This window comes from Pseudophryne corroboree, chromosome 9 (genome assembly GCF_028390025.1).
Source record: "Pseudophryne corroboree isolate aPseCor3 chromosome 9, aPseCor3.hap2, whole genome shotgun sequence".
In the NCBI taxonomy this organism is placed as follows: Eukaryota; Metazoa; Chordata; class Amphibia; order Anura; family Myobatrachidae; genus Pseudophryne; species Pseudophryne corroboree.
Genome location: NC_086452.1, coordinates 264,064,675 through 264,090,143, shown reverse-complemented (window position 1 = coordinate 264,090,143; position 25,469 = coordinate 264,064,675). Strand labels below are relative to the sequence as shown.

The 25,469-nt window shown below is 43.7% G+C and overlaps 1 protein-coding gene across 1 annotated transcript in view; it reads right to left on the bottom strand.

Annotated features, from left to right (window-relative positions):
- The window catches only part of OLFML2B (olfactomedin like 2B), a 296,438-nt gene that overhangs the window by 69,177 nt on the left and 201,792 nt on the right, over positions 1 to 25,469 (bottom strand). The window contains exons 5-6 of the mRNA XM_063940271.1: positions 16,842 to 17,052; positions 7,054 to 7,563 (exon numbers count right to left, since the gene is read on the bottom strand). Coding sequence (XP_063796341.1) covers positions 7,054 to 7,563; positions 16,842 to 17,052 — 721 coding nt within the window. The remainder of the gene's footprint in view (positions 1 to 7,053; positions 7,564 to 16,841; positions 17,053 to 25,469) is intronic.

Genomic DNA, 25,469 nt, shown 5'->3' with positions numbered 1-25,469 from the left:
CTATTTCTGCCTTGTCGATATGGTTTCAGAAAAAAATTGCGACTCTGCCTGTTGTTCATACATTCACTCAAGGTGTTTTACGGATTCAACCTCCCTATGTTCCTCCTGTGGCTCCTTGGGATTTGTCGGTTGTTCTGGATGCCTTACAAGAGTCTCCGTTTGAACCTCTTGAGTCTGTGGAACTTAAATGGCTTACTCTTAAGGTCCTGTTTTTGCTGGCTATTGCCTCTGCTAGACGGGTTTCAGATTTGGGTGCCTTGTCCTGTCGGTCACCCTTTCTGATTTTTCACCATGACCGGGCGGTTCTTAGAACTCGTCCTGGTTATCTGCCTAAGGTGGTGTCGTCTTTCCACCTTAACCAAGAGATTGTGATTCCGGCCTTTACCTCTCCAGGTTTATCCTACAAAGAGCGGTCTTTGGATGTGGTACGGGCTCTCCGTATTTCTGTGAAGAGAACAGCTTCGCTTAGGAGATCTCATTCTCTCTTTGTTCTGTTTGGTTTTCACAAACGTGGCTGGCCTGCTAATAAGCTTATAAACAATGCTGACTGGAACATATAATGGAGATAATAAAAAGGCACCTTTAAGTGACGTATCATCCTGTTGTTGTAGGTGGATCATCGGTTACTAAGCGGTGAAATGCAAACAGGATGTCCAGGTAAAGACGTGGAACGCAAAAGTGTCACTTCTGGTGATGTAGTTCCGGTCCAGGCGGTAAACACCGCTGATTGCTTTAGGTGTACAGCGTTTTAGGTTGATTAGAGGTGGTATATAGGTGGGTCCTTTTGATATCATGTCCCATGCTTCTGAGGAAGGTTATTTGACCAAAAGCGCATTCAAGCACAGGGACAGCTTTCTGCTGACTCTGCACTGGGGGCACCTGAATCAGTGGTGCAAGTAGAAAAAATGTCTTACAGGTACTGTGTGCGCGCGCCGAAGGTGCGCGTGCCAAAAAAATAGGTGTGGCCAAATGGCACATGGGGCGTGGCCAATTAAATGGGGGCAGATACACATATGACCCCAATAGTGCCAGATACACGTTGCCCCACAGTGCCAGATATACATTGCCCCAAAGTGCCAGATATATATTGCCCCACAGTGCCAGATATACATTGCCCCACAGTGCCAGATACACATTGCCCCACAGTGCCAGATACACAAATGCCCCCAGAGTGCCAGATATACATTGCCCCACAGTGCCAGATACACATTGCCCCACAGTGCCAGATACACAAATGCCCCACAGTGCCAGATATACATTGCCTCACAGTGCCAGATACACATTGCCCCACAGTGCCAGATATACAAATGCGCCCTGATTGCCAGGTATACATTGCCTCACATTGTCCCACAATGCCAGTTACACAAATGCCCCCAGAGTGCCAGGTATACATTGCCTCACAGTGCCAGATACACAAATGTCCACACTGTGTCAGATATACATTGCCCTCCAGTGCCAAATACATAAATGCCCCCACAGTGGCAGATATGCCCCCAGTGCCAGATATGCCCCCAGTGCCAGATACAGAAATGCCCCCAGTGCCAGATACACATGTCCCCGCTGTGCCAGGTATGCCCCCAGTGCCAGATACAGAGATGCCCCCAGTGCCAGATGCAGAAATGCCCCCCAGTGCCAGATATGCCCCCAGTGCCAGATACAGAGATGCCCCCAGTGCCAGATACAGAAATGCCCCCCCCAGTGCCAGATACAGAGATGCCCTCAGTGCCAGATACAGAAATGCCCCCAGTGCCAGATATGCTCCCCGTGCCAGATACAAAGATGCCCACAGTGCCAGATATGCCCCCAGTGCCAGATACATATGTCCCCGCAGTGCCAGATATGACCCCAGTGCCAGGTACACATGCCCCCCTCCCCCCCTTCCCCTGCTGCTTACCTCGCTGCTGCTTCCTGTGTGTGAGGGGAGGAGAGCGCAGTGTGCACCTCTCCTGCCCCTCAGTGTCTACCTTGAATTAGGCGCTGATCCGTGAGCCAATCAAAGCTCGTGGTCCGGCATCCAATCAGGAGCCTTGGCTGCCGGTCCGCGAGCTCTGATTGGCTCACGGGCCAGCTCCGAATTGAAGGAAAACACTGAGGGGCAGGAGAGGCGCAGGCTGCACTCTCCTCCCCTCATGCAGCAGCGGCGCGGTGAGCAGCAGCATGGGAGGGAGCAGCAGCTAAATTCTTAAGGGTATGCCGTACCCACGCATACCCGCCCACTTGCAGCGCTGATCCTGAATCCAATACATTGCAAAGGTGATTCGGCCACAGTATCCAGGGCTGAGAAAGGAAACCTTGCCATTTGACATCTGGCATTAGCAGAATTCTAGGCCTTAGGACAAGGGAGACCTCAAGTGAGGAGTGCCATTCATTCTTGGTGATATATGCTTTTTATGTTTTCTTCTATGTGAGTTTATTAAATTTTATCTATTTCATGAGTCTGTATTGCACTATATATCAATTTCTTCAAGTTTGCAGCCCCTTGATGAATGTTTTCTGAAGTTTGGACTACATATAAAATGAGGATGATATTCACTGGTGATTTCCATTTATGTGAGTGGAACCAATAAAAATTCTATGACTGATTATCATCTCGGGTTGCACTATTTTTCTTTTATTTTAAGTTTTAGAACTTTGGGAAAGAAATCCCTTGTATAAAGAAAGAATTGTGTGTTTCAACTTTGCATTGGTCTTAGGGCCTAATTCAGAGCTGATCGCAGAAGCAAATTTGTTCTCTAATGGGCAAAACCATATGCACTGCAGGTGGGGCAGATATCACATGTGCAGAGAGAGTTAGATTTGGGTGGGTTATATAGTTTCTGTGCAGCCTAATACTGGCTGCTTAATTTTTACACTGCAATTTAGATTTCAGTTAGAACACACCCCACCTAAATCTAACTCTCTCTGCACGTGTTATATCTGCCCCCCCCCCCTGCAGTGCACATGGTTTTGCCCATTAGAGAACAAATTTGCTGCTGTGATCAGGTCTGAATTAGGCCCTTAATTTGTAAGCATTCCTCTTTTATATATAAGAGGTGAATGATTGTATGGTAGCGCCATGTGTTTTCACTCCTTCTGTTTGAATATTCAACTTGCAGTGTTCAAAGAAATTATGCTGATCCAGTGCTTAATGCTGATGTAAGCTGTAATAAGGGGTTGTGTTTGGATGGCCGGCATTCCGTACTTACCAGGTGCACTAACTTACCCTTTTTGTGTCTCCAGGGGTTGATCGCTGTGTTGGGGTCCCTGGTGATTCAGAATCCAATTCAAGCTTCCACACTCACTTACAAAGCCCTCACCCACTGCTCTCCCATTTACATCTCTGACCTTATCTCCCTTTACACTCCTGCACAACCTCTTTGCTCCGCTAATGCATGCCGCCTCTCCAGCCTACCTTTTCCACCTCCTACTCCTACCTCCAAGATTTTGCACATGCTGCTCCCTTTCTCTGGAATTCCCTACCTCTTCCACTCAGACTCTCCACCTCTCTACAAAACTTCAAAGGCGCTCCCAACACCCACTTCTTCACCAAACCCAGCAAACTCTAAGCCCTCTGTCCCACGATTACTGTCCACCCCTGTCTGTCTGTCCCTCTCTTCTCTCTTGTGGTTTTCCTTCTTTTACTTAAACTACAGTATGTTCTACTCCATGTTCCCTTCGACGACACCAAATCCCTCGGTTTTCTGCCACCCTGATATTTATTTCAGTGTCGTCTGCTGATGCAGCTATGTTAACATCTCCTGTACTTGTCCTATATTGTCTTTAGAGATGAGCGGGTTCGGTTCCCTGAGAACCGAACCCTACCGGACTTCACTACCCGAGCCCGGATCCGAACCCGGTTCGGGTTTTCTCACCTGATTCGGAAACCAGAATGAGGCAAAACGTCATCATCCCGCTGTCGGATTCTCGCGGGTTTTGGATTCCATATAAGGAGCCGTGCATCACCGGCATTTTCACTCCGGCATTGGAGAGGGTAGCGAGAGGACGTGTCTCGGTCTTCAGTGTCTGTGCGGGAGGGAAAGTGAGGTGGCAATTGCAGTGCTGTCTTGTGCTGCTCAGTCCAGTGTAGTGTCTTATGCTGCATCAGTCCAGTCACAGTGGTGGTGTCCTCTGCTGCCATATGTCCAGTGTAGCTGTATAAATCCAGTGCAGTGGTGCTGTGTTGTGCTGCATCAGTCCAGTGGTGGTGTCCCTGTGCTGCATCAGTCCAGTCACAGTGGTGGTGTCCTCTGCTGCCATATGTCCAGTGTAGCTGTATAAATCCAGTGCAGTGGTGCTGTGTTGTGCTGCATCAGTCCAGTGGTGGTGTCTTGTGCTGCATCAGTCCAGTCACAGTGGTGGTGTCCTCTGCTGCCATGTGTCCAGTGCTGCTGTATAAGTCCAGTCCAGTGGTGCTGTGTTGTGCTGCATCAGTCCAGTGGTGGTGTCCCTGTGCTGCTGTGTAAGTCCATTGATACTGCCGTATATGTCCAGTGGTACTGCCGTATAAATCCACTGGTACTGGCGTATAAAATAAATCCAGTCAATTGATACTGCCGTATATGTCCAGTGATACTGCTGTATAGTTCCAGTGGTACTGGCGTATAAGTCCAGTGAAACTGCCGTATAAATCCAGTCCATTGATACTGCCGTATATGTCCAGTGGTAACTGACATATAATTCCAGTGATACTGCCATATAATTCCAGTGATACTGCCCTATAAATCCAGTGGTACTGGCGTATAAATCCTGTCTAGTGGTACTGCCATATAATTTCAGTGGTACTGCCATATATTTCCAGTGATACTGCCATATATGTCCAGTGGTACTGGCGAATAAATCCAGTCCAGTGATACTGCCGTATATGTCCAGTGGTACTGCCATATAATTCCAGTGGTACTGGCGTATAAATCCAGTCCAGTGATACTGCTGTATATGTCCAGTAGTACTGCCGTATAAATCCAGTGGTACTGGCGTATAAATCCAGTCCAGTGATACTGCCGGCACAATCACCTGGCCCATCTAGGAGTGGGACTGCAGTGCCAACCCTAGATGGGCCAGGTGTTTGTGCCGCACACTTGTGTCGCTTAGCTTAATCATACAGCTACCTCATTGCAACTCTCTTACTTCTTTGCATGATGTGCTGTTTGGGGACTATTTTTTTAAGTGCCATCCTGTCTGGCACTGCAGTGCCACTCCTAGATGGGCCAGGTGATTGTGCCGCACACTTGTATCGCTTAGCTTAGTCATACGGCTACTTCATTGCACCTCTTTTTCTTCTTTGCATGATGTGCAATAAATAATTTTTACAGGGTTCGCACTGTGTGGTTTAGGGGTACGCTCGCCTGTGCTGCATATTATTATAATAGCTCCAAATAAACGGGTTATTATTATCCAAATTAATTTAACAGGCTTTGCCGTGTGCGTGTATGTGTGTGTGTGTGTGGTTTAGGGGTACGCTCTCCTGTTCCACCAATATTGTGCGTGTATTACATCTGGGCAAATTCCAGCACGTCCCTTGTTGTTTGTGCCGCACACTTGTGTCACTTAGCTTAGTCATACAGCTACCTCATTGCACCTCTTTTTCTTCTTTGCATCATGAGCCTGTTTTTTTAAAATTGCCATCCTGTCTGACACTGCAGTGCCACTCCTAGATGGGCCACGTGTTTGTGCCGCCCACTTGTGTCGCTTAGCTTAGTCATCCAGTCACCTCAGTGCAACCTTTTGGCCTAAAAACAATATTGTGAGGTGTGAGGTGTTCAGAATAGACTGGAAATGAGTGGAAATGAATGTTATTGAGGTTAAAAATACCGTAGGCTCAAAATTACCCCCAAATTCTGTGATTTTAGCTGTTTTTATTTTTTCTTTAAAAAATAATCCAGATCCAAAACCAAAACACGAAAGGGTGGTTTTGGCAACACCAATCCAGATCCAAAATACGAGCATGGAACCAGAACCAAAACCAATACACAAAACACGAAATGTGCCCGCCGCACATCTCTAATTTTGTCTTGTTCTTGTTTTGCTTATGTTTTTTATGTACTCTGTAATTGGGCACTGCGGATCACTTGTGTCTCTATATAAATAAAGGTTAATAATAACAAGCGAGTACTGTGTGGGGGTCCCTACCAATAAAATAGTCAGAATTATATACTGACAATGTTATTAAAAATATAATGTGTAAATATCTCATCACTACAGGTGTGTTGAGCGCACTATTGTGGCTGCAGCGCAATTACTTAATATATGGTTTCTCCTCCTAACAGTGCAGAAGCAGCCGTGAGTGACCACCTTTCCTTCCCCCCATGCATAAAGGACACGTGGCACTCATGGGTAAGCCTGCAGCCTGTCACTGCTGCTCTCTACTATGGTGGCTCCCCCTTCTAAAAGGGACCTCTGCTTCCTCACACAGAAAGACAACATGACAAGATCCTAATCACACTGCAGCTTAGATGAGCGTACTTACCTTACACTTTTTCCCTATTCCAGACCCCCCCCCCCCCCCCCCCCAGTTTGTGTGCCTTTTATCCACTTTATCCTCTGTTCTGCTTTTTCCAGTGCCTCCTTCTTTCTCCCTCCTCTCTCTCTCGTCTCCTCCCTTTCCCCCTTTCACCTCTCTTTCTATCTCTCCTCCTCCCTCTCTTCATCTGAATCCTTCCCTCTCTACCTCTCTCTTTCTCTCTCCCACCTCTCTCTATCTCTCCATCTGTGTCCAGCTATCTCTATCCCCTCTCTCCCTCCTCTCTCTGGGCGGGATGTACTAAGCGGAAAATGTGGTAAAAACCCATACATACAGGAGAAAAGAAAAAATCATTTGGTGTGGCTGTATCGGATAGAAATAAAATTATATCAATGGATATCATTCAGTGACCTTGTAACTTGGAATATAACAGAAACATTTGACAGCACATAAGAACCACACAGCCCATATAATCTGCATTCTTTTTTAACCTTTTGATCCTTAGGTGTCTGTAACGATATCTTTATGCCTATCCCAAGCATGGGAAGGCATAAGCCTGCAGGAAGATTTGCATATGCAACACAAAATAAAGATATGAAATAAGTATTATATCTTACCAATAACTTTCTGAAGATCATCTTCTGCTTCCTTATTATTATCAGTGTTAATTTTAGTCATAGTTGTTTTCCATGGTTTTGAGCTTGTTTTGGGATCCTCTGATGTCACAGGTGTTGCTGTGCTCAAGTGAATAAAATCAGACATAGGTCTTTGAGTTGGTTCTAAGATTATGGTTGGATCATTAGAGTCTTCTGTTGTAAACACAGTTGTTGTGGCCTCCGTGGTTGTAACCTGCTCTGTAGTTACTTGTTGCATAGAGGTGGCTTGTTTGGTCAATTCAAAATCTGTAGAAGTGGTAACTGAACCTTTACTAAATAATATAGTAGAGTGATCAGTGCTAGAGTGCCCACTTAGTTTTATATCTGTTTTCTTTTCAACAGTATTTGATGTTACTGGCTCTTTTGATGGAAATGGATCTTCTGTGGTACTGTGATGTTGTATTTCATGCTTTATTAGCTGGTCTTCAATCAGCATATCAATCGTATTATCTCCACTAAACACATCATCCTCTGCCAAATAAAATACAGAAGAGTATAATTAAATATTTCTGTGATACACAGCAGAGCACAATCCTGAAGTTAAATAATTATGTACCAGAAAACATGGGTGGTCATTCATGTGCAGTTGGATTAGCTATTGCTGGTGCTTCCTTGGGCGCAGCAGTGATAGCGCTGATGTAGATGCAGCAGGAGGCGTCTATTACATGCAGACACTTCCTGCTGCTGTAGTATCCGAACTGCGTCCTAGGACGCAGCATCTAATCAAAGCACCAACCATCGAGTGGCTTGCGGCACCCATGGTGCCGCGCAAGCCGCTCGTCGTAGAAACCACGACATCTCTGTCCTACAACAGAGATCCCTTATCCAAACGGAGCCTGTTGCTGACAGCTCCACACTTCCGAAACGGCATCAGACTGTCAATCAATGACAGTCTGATGCCAGCCTGTGTGCAATGCCGCAGGCCCCCTTCTGCACAGGGCAAATTGTTTAATCCAATTTGCCCTGAGCAGAGCTGGATTAAACACAAATTGGTCAGGGTAACTATATACAAAAATAGCTGAGGTTATAGCTCTGCATAGTCAACTCTCTTGGACAGCAAGACACCTGGTCAGATAAGATGGATGATGCTCAGTCACACTAAATCTAGCTAGGCACACATCCTGACCACACCATACAGGGGCAATAGCTCCCTACCATCAACCTAAACTAGGAGTACAGGGAACTTTTACAAAATATACATAACATAGCATTAGTCAGGCATTACACAATCTTCACTTTATAACGGAAAGTGTTTCATTTATAAAGACAATATCTCATACAAACTTGAGCAACTTACAACTGAATTTTATGGAAACCATTGGCATTTTTAATACTTCAGCTATTCAACGAGAGTAAATGGAAAAATATGTAACTTAAATTTAATTTAGGAAATTCTGTTATGGTATGAGAACATTACTACTGTGCCAAGTGTGTGCAACTGGAAAGTTGGAGCTAGGTAAGGTCAGCCAGGCCAGGGCCTAAGATGGTGAATAGTTGTGATGTGTATTAAAGATGAAAGCTGCAAAAGCTCAACAACAGAAATGAAAATAAGGGGGATCTAAACAATGTATGGAGAGTGACAGTCTGAAGGATGAACTTGCCTTCCCATTGCAAAATGCGTATGAGTATTATATGAAAACTTATAGTCAATTAGTGTGGCTCCATTTGTAAAACAATCTATAAAATACATCACATTATTTTTTTTGGGATAGGTGTTTTCAGAGTAATTTTAAGTGTAGTGTTCATTCTAGCACCCTGCACCTAATCAGTGAGGAGAGCAAATGTTACATTTTGAAGGGAAAACTTTTAGATGTGATGTTTTGCTACAGCTACAGTATATGTAGCAATTCATCATGTCTAAAATGTTGCCCTCCTCAATAGGCCCTCCTCAATGATTAGATGTGGTAGTCATTGCCCCACAGCACCCCTGCATCACTCTAATACCATCTCGCTTGTGTCTCTCCAACAGTTCACCTCCCACTGTGTTCCTTCAAAATCTCTCACCTCCAACTGTGTCCAATCTGCAGCTTCTCATCTCACACTATGTCCCCCCAGTAGCCTCTCATCTCCCCCTGTGTCCCTATCCCCCTAACAGCCTCTCACTTCTTCCTGTGTCTTTTCAGCAGCCTCTCACTTTTCCCTGTGTCTCACCAGCAGATCCTCATCTTCTGTGTCCTTCCCGAAACCTTCCACCTACTGTTGTGTACAGCAGCCTCTTGCCTCCTCGTGTCCCAAAAGCAGCCTCTCACCTCCCACTGTGTTTCAATCCCACCAGCAGCCTCTCACCTCACCCTGTGTTGAACTCCTTCCATCAGCCTCTCATCTCCCCCTTTGTCCCACCAGCAACCTCTCATCTCCCCCTGTGTTTCTCCAACAGCCTCTCACCTCCCCGTGTCCCTCCAGCAGCCTCTCACCTCCCCCTGTGTCCCTCCGGCAGCCTCTCACCTCACCCTGTGTCCCACTCCCTCCATCAGCCTCTCATCTCCCCCACTATCCCACCAGCAGCCCCTCACCTTCCCTTTTGTCCCACTCCCTCTAGCAGTCTCTCACCTCTCTCTTTGTCCCACTATCTGCAACAGTCTCCCACCTCCCTCTGTGTTCCAGTCCCCCCAGCAGCCTCTCATCTTCCCACTTTGTCCCTCCAGCAGCCTTCTACCTCCCCTTGTGTCCCACTCCCTCTAGCAGCCTCTCATGTCGCTTTGTGTCACACTCCCTCCAGCAGCCACCCAGCTCCCTGTGTCCCACTGCATGCAATCAGGGGAACGCTTGTGCCATAGGTGTTTTCAGGACTCTTGGCGCAGTAACAAATAATCACTCAGCTATGCAAATATTTGCATTACATCCACTTCTGATTTAGGCCCTGACTGGGCAGAGAGCTGCAGTGCAAGATATTTGAAGGGTGATGATTGATCATACTCTTCATTTGATGTGATCACGCTGCCATTGTCCCCAATGCTGGAGCCCCCCACTTTCCATAATCTGGGAAGCCTTGGGATAGTATGCAACAACATAGGTGTAGGGAAGTGCAATGATGGCTAGGAAGAGAAAAGGGAAGAGGAGGGCTTGTACAAGGTTTTTCTGCTGGATACACTTTTCCCTGCTACTCCCTCCTCAGAAGTAGCTGCATAGTGATTTTAAGGCTCATTGAATACAAAATGAAGGGGTTGGTTTCTGCACACCAAAGCTGTGAGGAGAAGTGACTATCAAATGAGACAGGAGCCATGCAGCCTATCAATGCAGCCTCTCACCTCCCCAGTGTCCCTCCAGCAGCCTCTCATCCACCCCTGTGTCACTCCCCCAGCAGCCTCTCACCTCCTCCCGTGTCCCTCCAGCAGCCTCTAACTTCTCCCTTGTATTTCTCCAGCAACTCACCTCCCCCAGCTCCAGCAACCTCTCACATCCCTCTATGTCTCACCAACAGCCTCTCATCTCCCACTATGTCCCTACAGCAGCCTCTCCCCTTCCTCTGTGTCCCACTCCCTTCACCAGCCTCTCATGTCCCCATGTCCCAGTCCCTCCAGCAGTCTCTCACCTCTTCCTGTGTCCCTCCAGCTGCCTCTCACCTCCCCTTCTGTCCCTTCAGCAGACACTCACTTCCCTGTGTCTGTACAAAAGTATATCAACTTACCCTGTGTCCCTCCAGCAGACTCTCACCTCCCCATGTCCCTCCAGAAGCCTCTCACCTACCCTGGTGCATAGGAGCCTCTCATCTCCCCCTGTGTCTCTCCAGCAGCCTCTCACCTCCCACTGTTGTCCACTCCCACCAGCAGCCTCTTATCTCCCTGTGTCCCTCCAACAGTATCTTACCTCCCCATATCTCACTCCCTCCAGAAGTCTTTCACCTCCCCCTGTGTCCCACTCCCTCCAGCAGCCTTTCAATGATGATGAGTAATAGAAAAAGGAAGAAGAGGGCTTGTAAAAGGTTTTGCTGCTGGCCGTCCACTTTCCCCTGCTCCTCTCTCCTCAAAAGAAGCTGCATAGTGATTTGAAGGCTCGTTGAATGCGAAATGAAGAGGTCAGTTTTTGCACACCAAAACTGTGAGTATGGTCAATCAAATTAGACAGGAGATGTGCAGCCTATCAATGCAGTGCACAGCCCCTAAGATAAGTTTGATATGCAGCTGACTGCTGGTCGCCAAACTCCCCTGCCCTGCTCCCTAGTTAAATAACTTTGCACCTAATAGGATCAAGCCCTAAAAAAGATAACATGAATTAATCCTTGTAGTTTAAAGGATTTCAATCACAATCTAACTTATTCTGAGTAAACACTAGGCAATATATCGGCCATTCAAGCAAAAGTTCACAGACATATTGCGTCGGCTGTACATATATATCAGCACATCTGGCTGTGTGTATGGGAGGTCCGCCGACCGCCTCACTTTTTTTCTACCTACCTGACTCCTACTGCATCCTACCTTCTTCCACCTCATTACCCAACCTGCCTCATCCTGGCCTCCCCTCCCTCCTCTTATGCCTACCTCCTCCTGCTTACCCACCTGCACACTGAGGGCCTGATTCAGGGGTGGGTGGTAATAGCTGCAACTTTTGTAAAGTTGCAGTGGTGCTAATATGCAAATTCTAGTTTTAGCCTTTGTGTACTAGCATGCACCAGATTGAGCAAGCCCTGAGACAACCACTTTGAATGGCCATGGTCAGAGCAGCTCCCGTGGTAGCTCTAAACACTTCACAATCAGCACACCATAGCGTGCACCATTGACACTTGCGCCAGCCTATGGCAGATGCAGTGCCTCCATCTTAAATTACTCTAAACATGGCCATTAACTGCTACTGCCATAACATACCCATGAGATGGCCTTTGCATTCACTTCAGGCCACCTCCCAGAAACACTCATTATTTTGCACCACCAGTTCTAATGCCAGTGACCCTGTACCCAATAGCTGTCTGTGCATACAGTTAGGGGATTGCATGTGCCGAGGGCATTTTGAAGACTCTTTGTGCAGTAACAAATAACCACTCAACTATGCAAATATTTGCATTACATCCACCTCTGAATAATAACCTTTGATAAAGCTGCAAATTACCAGTGAATCACATCATGTGACTTGTTCCTGGTCAGTAGGCATTGCTACAAGGAGCTACTTTATCTTCATCTGGACATTGCTTACATCTGGGACTTCCAGCATATTATATGTGGGATGAGGATAAGAGCTATTTTACATTAGACACCATTACTGTTTTGGACCATTGCTACTTTGGATCATCAAAAAGAACGACCACAGAGCCGGTAATATTTTCTACAAGCTGGATCATTCTCCCTATTAGGGCATAGTGGCCGATATCCCGATTCAGGACTATTCATTTATGCCCAGAGACTTAATACATCTTTACTGATCAGCAATTGCTTTTATTTTGGAGGCCTCAATTGGTTGTTTTATTATATGTTATTATTAAATTGTTACTGTTTTACATTCAAATGACACCTTCCTTTGCTTTAAGTAATATTTTAGCTCGGTTTATAGCTTGCATTGTTAATTCTTAATCAGGCACTGGCTGGGCAATGAGCCACAGTGCAAGATGTTTAAAAGGTGACGATTGATCATACTCTTCATTTGATGTGATTACGCTACTGCGGTTCTCAATGCTGGCGCCCCCCACTCTCCACCAATAGGGAAGCCCCACTCTCCATTACCTGGGAACCCTTGAAACGGTATGCCACAACATAGGTGAGAGGAAGTGCAATGATGATGAGGAGGAGAAAAAGGGCAGAGGAGGGCTTGTAGAACAAAGGCATAGGTGGTCATTCCGAGTTGATCGCTCGCTAGCAGTTTTTAGCAGCCGTGCAAACGCTATGCCGCCTCCCACTGGGAGTGTATTTTAGCTTAGCAGAAGTGTGAACAAAAGGATCGCAGAGCGGTGGCAAAGTTTTTTTGAGCAGTTTCTGAGTAGCTCAATACCTACTCAGCGCTTGCGATGACTTCAGACTGTTCAGCTCCTGTTTTGACGTCACAAAAACGCCCTGCGTTCGCCCAGCCACACCTGTATTTTTCCTGGCACGCCTGCGTTTTAACGAACGCTCCCTGAAAACGGTCAGTTGCCACCCAGAAACACCCACTTCATGTCAATCATTCTGCGGCCAGCAGTGCGACTGAAATGCTTTGCTAGACCTTGTGTGAAACTACATCTGTCGTTGTAATAAAATGTTGCGCGTGCGCATTGCGCCGCATACGCATGCGCAGAAGTGCTGTTTTTTTGCCTCATCGCTGCACAGCGACCGAAAGCAGCTAGCGATCAAATCGGAATGACCATCATAGGCCTTCAATTTGAGCAGGTCTCATGGCCATAACAGCACAGCCAATAATCCAATGGAATATACATGAATGATGCTCACTGCTTCACATTATGATGAGGTTTATGTGGTGACTGGAAGAGAGATCTCATTCTAAATATAATATATATGACCTCACTGGTCATGATGCTAATGTATATGCTGGAAAAGTAATAACAGCTGGGTATGAAACATTATGTTTCTGCACGTAATAGTAATTCCTCAATGTCTTCAGAAATGTACTGTAAATAGAACCACCTGCATTCATGTCATTTTGCCACTCAACAACTTAATGTTGGTATGTAAGCTTTCTTCTCTCATTAATTAGTTGAGGAATTTTGGTTTGATGGTACACTGTACTAGTATTGAAGTTGTGGCAGGTCTTCAAACTGAAAGGTTATGTGGGGGCTCTGGTGGAAGGAGTTCTTCCAGGTATTCTGTACTTATTACAGATGGCCCCTATAGGACTCTACTCATTTTCTGTGTACTTTTTTCCTTAATTTTGTCTAGGGGGGACAGGAAACCTAGATTTAAATATGCAGTGCTCTTCTGACGACAGCTCAGGGATGGGCAACAATTGCCCATGATCTTTTATTTTGACCTGATGTACCACAATTGAATGCACTGCTCACTTGACTGTGGGTCCCACTTTGGAGATTTAGAAGAAATTGTGGTATAAAATCAGTGTTTCCTCACTGATTTCCCCTCTCACTCCCATCCTACAAATCCCCTTCTTCCCTCCTTGTACCTCTCAACAGAATATCACTACTTGGTCGATGACTAGGATATGTAGAGTCAGACATTTGATCTCTGGTGGTACATTTAAGTCCTTCCCAGAGCTTTCTGCTGACACCTCTCTTATCAAAAGATTACTGGGTCTATTAACAGATGCATCACTTTATTTCTTTGCATTGAAGCTTTTTTGCTATAGAGCTGACCCCTATTGAATCTATGTGCTCCCACAAAACTACCCTCTGTCACACAATTTTAGTTATCTATAAATTTCTACTAAGTAGCTTGTTCATCTCAAACTACTCTTTTATAGAAAAATGGGACCAGGACCTCAAGGGGCATTCAAGTAAAGTAAGAGAAAGTTTACCAAGTTAATAATGTTTGCTCCTCTAGCATGGAGGACTAGGAAACCTACTAGTACAAAATATTGACCAGGTGGTATCACTGTCCTACTATCCTACACAAAATTTTACCCACGGTGTCCCCTCTCTACTGGAGGTGCTATGGGGAAGATGATAAACTCATTCACATACGTATGGTGGGTTTCCTCCTCAATGTTATATTTTGATTGAAAGTTCTTGCCGTGGCCTCAGAGTTTCTGGGTACTACGGTCCCATGAGTCCTGACTTTTGGCTCATGTTCTACTCTGGCATCTCTATTTTTAGCTATAAGAAATCACTGCTTAACCCCTGCAATCATGTAGCCAGGGCAGTGATCCTGGTACGCTGGGGTTTCTCCATCCCCCTTATCGATATGGGATTGGTGCCTTCACTTAAATATGAATATGGAAGATATTTTTCTTTCCACTCCAAACAAGCATTCTGAGGTTTTGGTGACATGGTTTACCTGGATTGACTTTAAGACCCTTGCCCTTCCCCTCCCTTTGTTGAAAACATCTTTAAAATAAAGAAATTATAAAAAAAAATAAAAAGAATAGTTCAGTTTACATAGCAGTCCTTGAATTAATAGCACATCAGCTGGATAGAGCATGGCATGGGCTTGTGCTGATACAATCATACATATCTGAACTAGACAACCTTTTTGGCTTTCTTTCATTACTTAATTGTAGAAAAGATTGATCTTGTCATCAGGGGTTTGGAAAATATTGTCCACAGAATGTCGACATGAGTGTGTTGACATGTTCAGCATGTTGACATTAAGCATATCATCTCCGCTCTAATATAGACATGCTAACAATGTTGACAACTGGTAGTTCTGCAGTTGGCAGTTCAAAAATGTGGCTGATGCGGTGGAAAATGCGCTAAGCCTAACTCTTATGCGGTGGCAGCGGCTAATGTTTCAGCGGGTGTGATTTTAGTTGCAGGTTGCTGCTAATGTTGCAAAACTGTATGTCCTTAAACCTAACCCTGGGGATCATTCCGAGTTGTTCGCTCGCAAGCGGATTTTAGCAGATTTGCTCATGCTAAGCCGCCGCCTACTGGGAGTGAATCTTAGCATCTTAAAATTGCGAACGATGTATTCGCAATATTGCGATTACACACCTCGTAGCAGTTTCTGAGTAGCTCCAGACTTACTCGGCACCTGCGATCATTTCACTGCTTGTCGTTCCTGGTTTGACGTCACAAACACACCCAGCGTTCGCCCAGACACTCCCCTGTTTCTCCGGCCACTCCCGCGTTTTTCCCAGAAACGGTAGCGTTTTTTCCCACACGCCCATAAAACGGCCTGTTTCCGCCCAGTAACACCCATTTCCTGTCAATCACATTACGATCGCCAGAACGATGAAAATGCCGTGAGTAAAATTCCTAAGTGCATAGCAAATTTACTTGGCGCAGTCGCAGTGCGGACATTGCGCATGCGCATTAAGCGGAAAATCGCTGCGATGCGAAGATTTTTACCGAGCAAACAACTCGGAATGACCCCCACTATACATTATGTCGGCATTTTGCACATTGTCAGCATTTTTCTTGTCTATATTTGTGATGTTGATATTGTGCAAATGTCAACTACAAACACATGATAAAGAAGAACCTAAATAAATAAAAAGTCAATAGCCAATGTTAGGTTTTTTTTTTACTATTGCTTCAAATCAGTATGTAAACTAAAAACAAACTACTTGCTTACTGGACCATCCAGATATTCAGTGATTTAAAAATATCAGCCTAATAATAAATCGTGCCTCTCTGTTTAATGCCTGCTAGTGTCTCAGTATCAGGCAAAATCTCTGTCAGTTAATAAAAAACCTGTATGTATAGTAAGACCAAGGTTTACTAGATAAATGGTCAGAAATACAGTCCTCAAGTATAGGCAGCAACCCAGTAATTCCAGTTATATGTGTCTTAAATTAGAAGCCAAGCCCAACCTGGCAAACTCCACCCACTTTACTGAGTAGGGATGAGGCCTCATGTTTGGGTTTTATGGTCTCCTATATGGCAGAAAATAACTAAATCTTTACTTTTCATTACATCAACTAGAGGTTTACTGTTAGAAATGACCTGAGTACAATACAAACATATTTAAATGTTGAACATTTATTCCAATCATATTTTGCTCATTCATTAAAAAAAAAAAAAAAATTAATATCACTACATTTACTTTCCAGCACTAACTTTATAGACTATGTTTTTTAAACATGCGGTAAATTAAGTGTCAAGGTCATTTGGAAACAATTGATTTTACTGTGCTTAATTCATTCTAAATGAGATGAGAACAAATATTTATGTGGCAAACAAGGAAACCATTCATGAGATCAAATAACGTTTCACTCACGCTGTTCGTCCAAGTAGCTGTCATCGTCAGTAACTTTGGCCTTGTAAAATGTGACCCCACGGATGATGGGCTTTGGGGCCGGCTTCGCCCCAGCTTGAATTTGCCTTTGAGAGAGAGGTCTCCTTTGTACTTGTTGCGGCGGTGCGGGATGTGGTTTTGGACTTATAAACTTTGCTTTCTCATCTTTAAGAAACGTTTCCTCATACTTATCCTTGATATGAAAAAGAATAGAACATTGAACTTACTATACAAATAAAAACAATAACTAAAACATTACTATGCATTCCAGTTTTGGATTTTAGTTTTCAGTTTAACAACTACAGGGAACCATGGCTAATATAGAAATTCAGTAGTAGGTAAGAGCAAATGAAAAAAATGACACTGGTGTCTTTAAAACATTATATACAGCTTTATTTAGTTGAAAGTCAAACGTGAAAGCAATTTTGCTTTTTCCCTTGTGGTAAGTAGCAAAGACAACATTTACTTTTAAACTACTACCATCTGTCTCCTGCCATGCATTCTGAGGCAACATTAACATTAAAAAACAGTCAAAATAATTTACTCATGAGGAAAGTATGTATGGACAAATACTGTATGCATCTTATTTAAACAGTTCATGGTAGACCAGCCAGGTCGGCTCAGCAGGGGGGCGGGGCAGGGCAATGACATGGAGAGGGGGCGGTGTGGATACGGTACGGGGGCATGGTTACCATGTCACGTCTTTTAAGCCATGCCGGCATTATACTGCAGGGGGCGTGGCTATGATGACTAGATTCAACAAGAACCGCATCATCGACTGCCCGGCCCACCCACTTTACTCACTAAGTGGGCGGCCAAGCAGGGGGTACCAGAAGAATTGGCAGACTTGCCTGCTCTTCCGGGGGGCCGGGAGGGTCACCTGATTTTCAAGAGCCTCCCAGCCATTCCGGGAGAGTAGGCAAGTATGAAGTATACTTACCTTTCCTCTGCTGAGATTCACACTGTCAGGATGCCGCGGTCGGTATTAACTTAATAATGAAGTTCAAATTCAATGTAATATCATGTACATTTTAGTGTTTCATTTTCACACAAATACATATTATTTATATGCATGATACAAACCTTACTTGTCTGCAGTACATTTTAAATTCCTCCATGCTGTGCATTATTAATGCATGTATTAAGCACCATATTCACTAGTATACAGTTCAGACAACTTGCTGTGATGTTAATAATGGGTGTGTATTGCGTGACAGGTGGTCAGAAGAATTCCGCTTGCTGGGATGGTATGCCGGCATCCCAGCAAGCGGAATGCTGGCAGGGGGGGGGGGGGGGGGGGGGGGCAAGCGCAGCAAGCCCCTTGTAGGCCACCAGTTCTATTCTTACTCTATGGGTGTCATGGACCCCCACAAGTAGGAATAGTCCCTGTTGATCGGCATGCCGACCATCGGGATAGTGAGGGGGCGGGATGTAGGGGGAGGTAATGTGAGACCGCCGGTCACATAACTACATCCCGTTAATAATATGTTACTTTCCCATATACTGTATCACTGTATGCTATCGCCTGAATAATACAATTTACTGTAGTTTCTACTTAACTGCACATCAAGTAATGTCTAGGTTATACTTATTAAAAATCATTGAAAAGTAAAAGGAAAAATGAATGGACTTTGAAAAATTTCAGCTGTATGATGCAGTTATAAATATATAGTTATAAAAACAGTATATTGACCACTGCAATTTAATGATTGCTACTATTGAGTTTTGGACTTGTCATACACTGGGTCCAAATCCGCCATCTACTGTTACTCATCCTATGTAGTCAGTTATGGTCTGTTCCACTCCCAATCATCTTCCGTCACGGCTGTATAATTTTTTTAAAATAAATAAAAATAAAGTATAAAATGAAAACAAAAGATGAGTGATCTCACTGATACTGTAAAACACTTCACAGTTCTGAGGTCTGCTTTCTTAGGCAGTAGAGTGGTGAATTAGGGCAAGGTCTTTTTTAAAGAATGCATTAGTATTTGTATAGCAAGGTATTAGAAAGTTGGATACTGTAAAATATAACTTCATTAAAATGTTAATAAAAATGTCAAAAAATATTAAAAGATATATAATTTAATAAAAAATTACAAAAAAGTGGCTCCTTTCACACCTATATAGCTTATACAAGTTGAGCTATATTTTGTCGAGATGGGCATAGGGTAGAATTCCATTCTTTTGGGTGCCTGATGGAGCAATTCAATTGTTCCAGGTACCTATTAATTATAGCACTTGTGCCCACAGAGACAGAATTTAGCTGTGTACAGTGACTAAACCCATCTAAAATGCTGGTAAGGGCACCCAAACAATATCTGCTGCAGTCCCTCCGTTTCCGACAGCATCCGCAGCCCTCATAGGTTTCCATTGGGGCTGCGAACCTACTGTATTTACCAAGCTTAATTAAACAAACAAAGAAACATAGCACCCCAGTTAGCATGTAACATTATATTAAATTCGAAACAAAGTCTGTATTGGATCACCTTTCATTATATATAGCTCACAGTAAGAAATAAAGTCCCCCTTTAAATTTCAAAATGCCTTATTATTTTATTCAAAAGCAATCTCAATTAGAACCCACAACCCTATAGGATTTAAATTCTATTTATATCATAACTTCGAATGCCATAGACTCAGAGATTTAGCCATGCTTTGAGATTTTTCTAAATTTCCTTCTTTAATATTCAACTTCATACATATTCTATTATGGCAAACAAAAATTTTAAAATTCATCCACTCGCTACTCGAAGAAAATAGATTAACCGTACTATTCATGGCGTGCCAAACTGAACAAAATAGAAAATGTGTATGTGGACACATCTGTATGTCTAGTTAGGGTGTTTAGACAGAGATTCCTTCCTGTGTTGTTTGATTCTTTTATCTGTTTTCTTTTAGATCTGCGGAGCATCTATACACACATTCTTATGATTAACACATATTAGGAGTTTCTTTTTGTTTAGAATTTATTACACTATTTTGTTTATTCCTTTATTGTTTTTTTTATGTAAATGTTCACCACACATGTTTCAAGAAAGGAAAGTTTTTGAAGAGATATAGGGGTATATGCAATTGCGGTCGAATTGCCGCAAATGACGAAAAACGGGGCATTTTCGACACAAAAAAAAATTCGACAATGCAATACAGTACTTTTCGGAAAAAAAAACGTCCGTTTCAGATTCAACTTTTTGAAATTCGACAGTTGTCAAATTCGACATGTCTGCAATGGTAAAAATGCGGCTTTTCGACAAAAGTATATTCAATTGAAGAATGTCGATTCGACAACAGTGCTTTTCGACAGTCATTTTGTCAATTTCAGTCCGCCTCATTTTGGTGGCGGAATCTAATAAAAATTTTTAAAAACATGTTTTTTTGTGTGTGTTTTTGTTGCTATTAGCATATCTATTTATATTAGAATGGATTATCTACTTGGTTTGTCTATTAGGAGCCACAAGTATTATTTATATATTTTTTAAAATAATATATATATTTTTTTAATGACTAAAATAATATGAAGAGATCAGAGCATATTTTTCAGTGGGAAGGGGTGGGAATGGGTTAAAAATCAAGAAAAAAAATGCGTGGGGTCCCCCCTCCTAAGCATAAACAGCCTCGGGCTCTTTGAGCCGGTCCTGGTTGTAAAAATACGGGGAAAAAATTGACAGGGGGTCCCCCGTATTTTTACAACCAGCACCAGGCTCCACTAGCTGGAGAGATAATGCCACAGCCGGGGGACACTTTTATACCGGTCCCTGCGGCCGTGGGATTAAATCCCCAACTAGTCACCCCTGGCCGGGGTACCCTAGAGGAGTGGGGACCCCTTAACTCAAGGGGTCCCCACCCTCCAGCCACCCAAGGGCCAGGGGTGAAGCCAGAGGCTGTCCCCCCCATTCTAGGGCTGCGGATGGGGGGCTGATAGCCTTGTGTCAAATAAAAGAATATTGTTTTTTGTAGCAGAACTACAAGTCCCAGCAAGCCTCCCCGCAAGCTGGTACTTGGAGAACCACAAGTACCAGCATGCGGGGGGAAACGGGCCCGCTGGTACCTGTAGTTCTACTGAAAAAAAAAATACCCAAATAAAAACAGTACACACACACCATGAAAGTAAAACTTTATTACATACATGCATACCGACACATACATACTTACCTATGTTCACACGCCGACTCTGTCCACTTCTCCAAGTAGAATCCACGGGGTACCTGAAAATAAAATTATACTCACCATAATCCAGTGTAGATCTGTCCTCTTCTTTTTTGTAATCCACGTACTTGGCAAAAAACAAACCGCATTACCCGGACCATGCATTGAAAGGGGTCCCATGTTTACACATGGGATCCCTTTCCCCGAATGCCGGGACCCCCCGTGACTCCTGTCACAGAGGGTCCCTTCAGCCAATCAGGGAGTGCCACGTCGTGGCACTCTCCTGATTGGCTGTGCGCGTCTGAGCTCAGACGGCGCATAGCACTATGCCGCTCCATTAGCTTCAATGGTGGGAACTTTGCGGTCAGCGGTGAGGTTACTCGCGGTCAGCTAAATACTGCTATAGTGACACAATTTACTATTTAGCAGTGGCACCTGGATTTACTGTACTTAATATCAGAATGATTCTATACCATTACATAATAGTTTGCAAGTAATTCTCTAATTAAACAAAGGGATGACTATACTACATATGAAGCCATCAGCTCACCTTCATCTACCCAAATAATACTTTAGTAACATTAATAAATAATAATTATCATCATCAGAACAGTATTATAGGTATACAAATTATTGTATGAATTACTAACCTACTTTCAACATACAACTTTTAGGCTAGGTTTCCCAAGTCTCCTAAATTTAGGAACTGTGGGGTCTATTTACTAAGCCTTGGATGAAAATAAAGTGGACGGAGATAAAGTACCAGCCAATCAGCTCCTAACTGTCACTTTTCATACCCAGTCTGTGACATGGCAGTTAGGAGCTGATTTTCTGGCACTTTATCTCCAGCCAAGGCTTAGTTAATAGACCCCTGTGTTTTGTACTTTGTATATGTCCCAGTGCTATCATATAAGCATATAGCTGGGTGCTAAATCTTCCTAATCTTATGGTGTTTTTTTGAGGTTTTTTTCCATCTGTATACAATAAGCAAACAGCTGGTTGTTGTAACTTCCTCTCCAATGGAAGGTTTCAAATAACTAGTTCCACTGTGCCAGCTGTACAAGCCGAAAGCTAGATGTTCACACCATGGTTTAAATTTACTAAAGCTTCTAAAAATTAAACATGTGATGTTGCCAATAGTAACCAAAAAGATTCTGTCTTTCATTTCTCTATTGCATCCGACCTAGAAAATGACAGACATAATCTGATTAGATGCTATGGGCAACATCACCTCTTTTCATTTTTAGAAGCCTTAGTAAATTTACCCCCGAGTGTTACTGAAATATCTGAGATACCATATATCCAATAGCGCTTTCCAATTTGCTACCCATAGGCTTCTTTGCATGCAAAATTTTCAAGGTAGCAATTTTGTGGTCCCTCCTTTCCCTACCTAATTGTACATTCACCTGATATAGGAGCAAGAGAAAAGAATATTGTGAATACTGTGACACTGGTACTGTTTATGGGGGGTAATTCAGACCTGAACGGTCGCTAGTGTTTTTTGCAACGCTGTGATAAGGACAGAACTGCGCATGCGTATGCACAACAATGCGCAGGCGTTTCGCACGGGTACAAAGTGGATCGTTGCCGTGCGATGTGTTTTACAAAGAATCCATTTGCAAAGCCGATTGCAAGGAGATTGACAGGAAGAAGGCGTTTGTGGGTGACAATTTACCGTTTTCAGGGAGTGGTTGGAAAAATGCAGGCGTGTCCAAGCATTTTCAGGACGGGTGTCTGACGTCAATTCCGGCCCCGGAGAGGCTGAAGTGATCGCAGTGGCTGAGTAAGTCCTGGGCCACTCAGAAACTGCACATGGTCTTTTTGTACAGCTCGGCTGCACATGCGATCGCACACTTGCACAGCTAAAATACACTCCCCAGTGGGCGGCGACTGTGCGAACGCAGGACTGCAAAAAACAGCTAGCGAGTGATCAGGTCTGAATTAGGCCCATTGTACGGGAATATCCCAGTACTATTACTGCCAGCAGTACTTCTACCAGTAAAGAAAGGTCAACAATAAAAGTTTTCCCTAAAACGCTGGATGATTTCTTTCTAGATCAATCCTTAAGAATTAAGTAAAGCTCAAAAATAAATAATTTTTGCATTTCTGTAAAGAAAGAAAATAGCAAACATCCCGTACCCTACGTGTAGTGGAAAGTAAAAGGTCCAAACTATGCCCACTTTCTACTAGTACTGGTCCTGCTACTGCTTATACTAGAATTCCTAGTACCAAAGCGATTGCCCACCAAGTCATGCAGAATCATTCTCATCACCTTCACAATATAACTTTAGGTCTGTCACCTCCAAAATAGGACTATCAACGTAATCCTGACTAGAGTATCAGGTTTCCATGAATTGTACAGTAGGTTTGTAAAGCCTTCATTTGGCACTATAAAGCAGCTTGTACCCAATTAATCAATTTCTAGTGACATTTTAGAATGCCTAATGTTTGAAAGATTGTGGATGCTACTATTCCTCCTACAGTATGTTATGTTAGAGCATGAGGGAGTATTATTGCGGAATTGATGAAAGTATGCGTGGCCCTTGACAACTCTTCCTAAACTACTAACTTTCTCTTTAATGGGAAGTTACATCAAGTCTTAGAGAGAGACATAGTAGAAAAGTTGCCCAAAGCAAACAATTTGCTTCTAACATTTATCTACTGTAGCACAGTTTTTAAAATGACAATTAGAAGCTGTTTGGGTGGTTGAGCAACTTCTCTACTTTATCGCTCTCTAAGGCTTGATACATAGCCTTGGAGAGTGGGACAGGCATATAAAAGCGTGAGTATTTTCTCCCTGAGTGCGTTTCAAATCTGAAGACTTCATGGGCTAAATGTGATAGCCTGCGAGTTGCTGGAAGTGTAGGACTTTGTGTGAGTCGGCCTGTATTTTTAAAACGTCAATAATTTACACAGCAAAACCAGGTTGGTTTTGCAGTGTAAATTATTGTTGCTTTAAAAGTACAGTACTCGCACAAAGTCCTACACCTCCAGCAGCTCACAGGCTATTCCATTTAGCCCCAGGACTAGATAGTGTACCACAATGTCCTTTATAATATCTCATACTATTTGGTCAAAGTTCACAACGCAACAACAGAATTCTGCACAATATTCTTTTTTAATCTGTTAATGTTTTAAATGATTTAAGGCTTTTTCTGTAAAAGCTGTTTAGTCCGGGTCGTCCCAAAGTAATGCAAGACCATACATGGAAAATGAAGCTATATCTTTAGTGTCTGGAGACCTACACAAAGTACAGTCTTAATATTAGAAACTCTGTGTTCATCACAAACATTTTTCTTCACAGATGTTAAGGTTTGCAGCCCTGTTTAAAAGATTTAAATACCTTCCTGTCTCCAAATAATATCAGACAGTTTTATTTTAAGCCACAGTATGACATCAACTGACGTGGCTACAACTTTTCAAGAAATCAAGGACCAGACAAGTATTTTGTTCAATTAAGCAGTTCTTTTCCCTTATAGATTGATATGCTCAGCAGTACTGAATTCCCCAAGATGTTCACTTAACAGGGTTAATAAGGAACCAGACAACAAATGGATAGTTATAACAAAAAGCCATGGTCAGACAAAAGTGCAGATTTATCAATGTTTTTGCCACAGGATTCAAAGTGGGGATTTGTTTTAAAAGCAAAACCAGGTGGACTGGAGACCAGGCCCAGCACTACCCGCTCAGCGAAGGGATGCAGTGCAGGGAGGCGCTGTCCCTGCTCTGCATCCCTTCCCTGCTGCGCCGTCCTGTCCCCCCTGCTGCTGCTGCCAGCTGCTGTGCCTGTCATTGTATGACAGGCAGCGGCGCTGGCAGCATGAAAAGCCCACTCCCCTCCCCTCACCTGTGTGACAGTGGCTGTGTAAAGAAAAGTGTGTGGAGCTACACGGGCCAGAAGGGGGCGGAGCTAAATGGGACAGAAGGGGGCGGAGCTACACGGACCAGGCTGCTGTACAGAGAGAGACTGGAGAGTAATTAGTACAGTGGCTTAGGTAAGTGGAGGGTGAGAGAGAAATATGTGTGTGTGTGTGTGTGTGTGTGTGTGTGTGTGTGTGTATGATGGGTGTGTATGTGTGTGTATATATGTGTGAATTGTATGTGTATATATGTGTGAATTGAATGTATAAGGACAATACTACTACAGGGGGGCCATTACGTGTAAGGATGCTACTACTACTGTGGGTGCATAAGGACGCTGCTACTACTGGGGGCACATTATGTATAAGGAAGCTACTACTACTGGGGGCACATTACGTATAAGGAAGCTACTACTACTGGGGGCACATTACGTATAAGGAAGCTACTACTACTGGGGGCACATTACGTATAAGGAAGCTACTACTACTTGGGGGCATTATGTATAAGGACGCTACTACTACGGGGGGGGCATTATGTATATGGATGCTACTACTGGGGGGGGCATTATGTATAAGGATGCTACTACTGGGGGGGCATTATGTATAA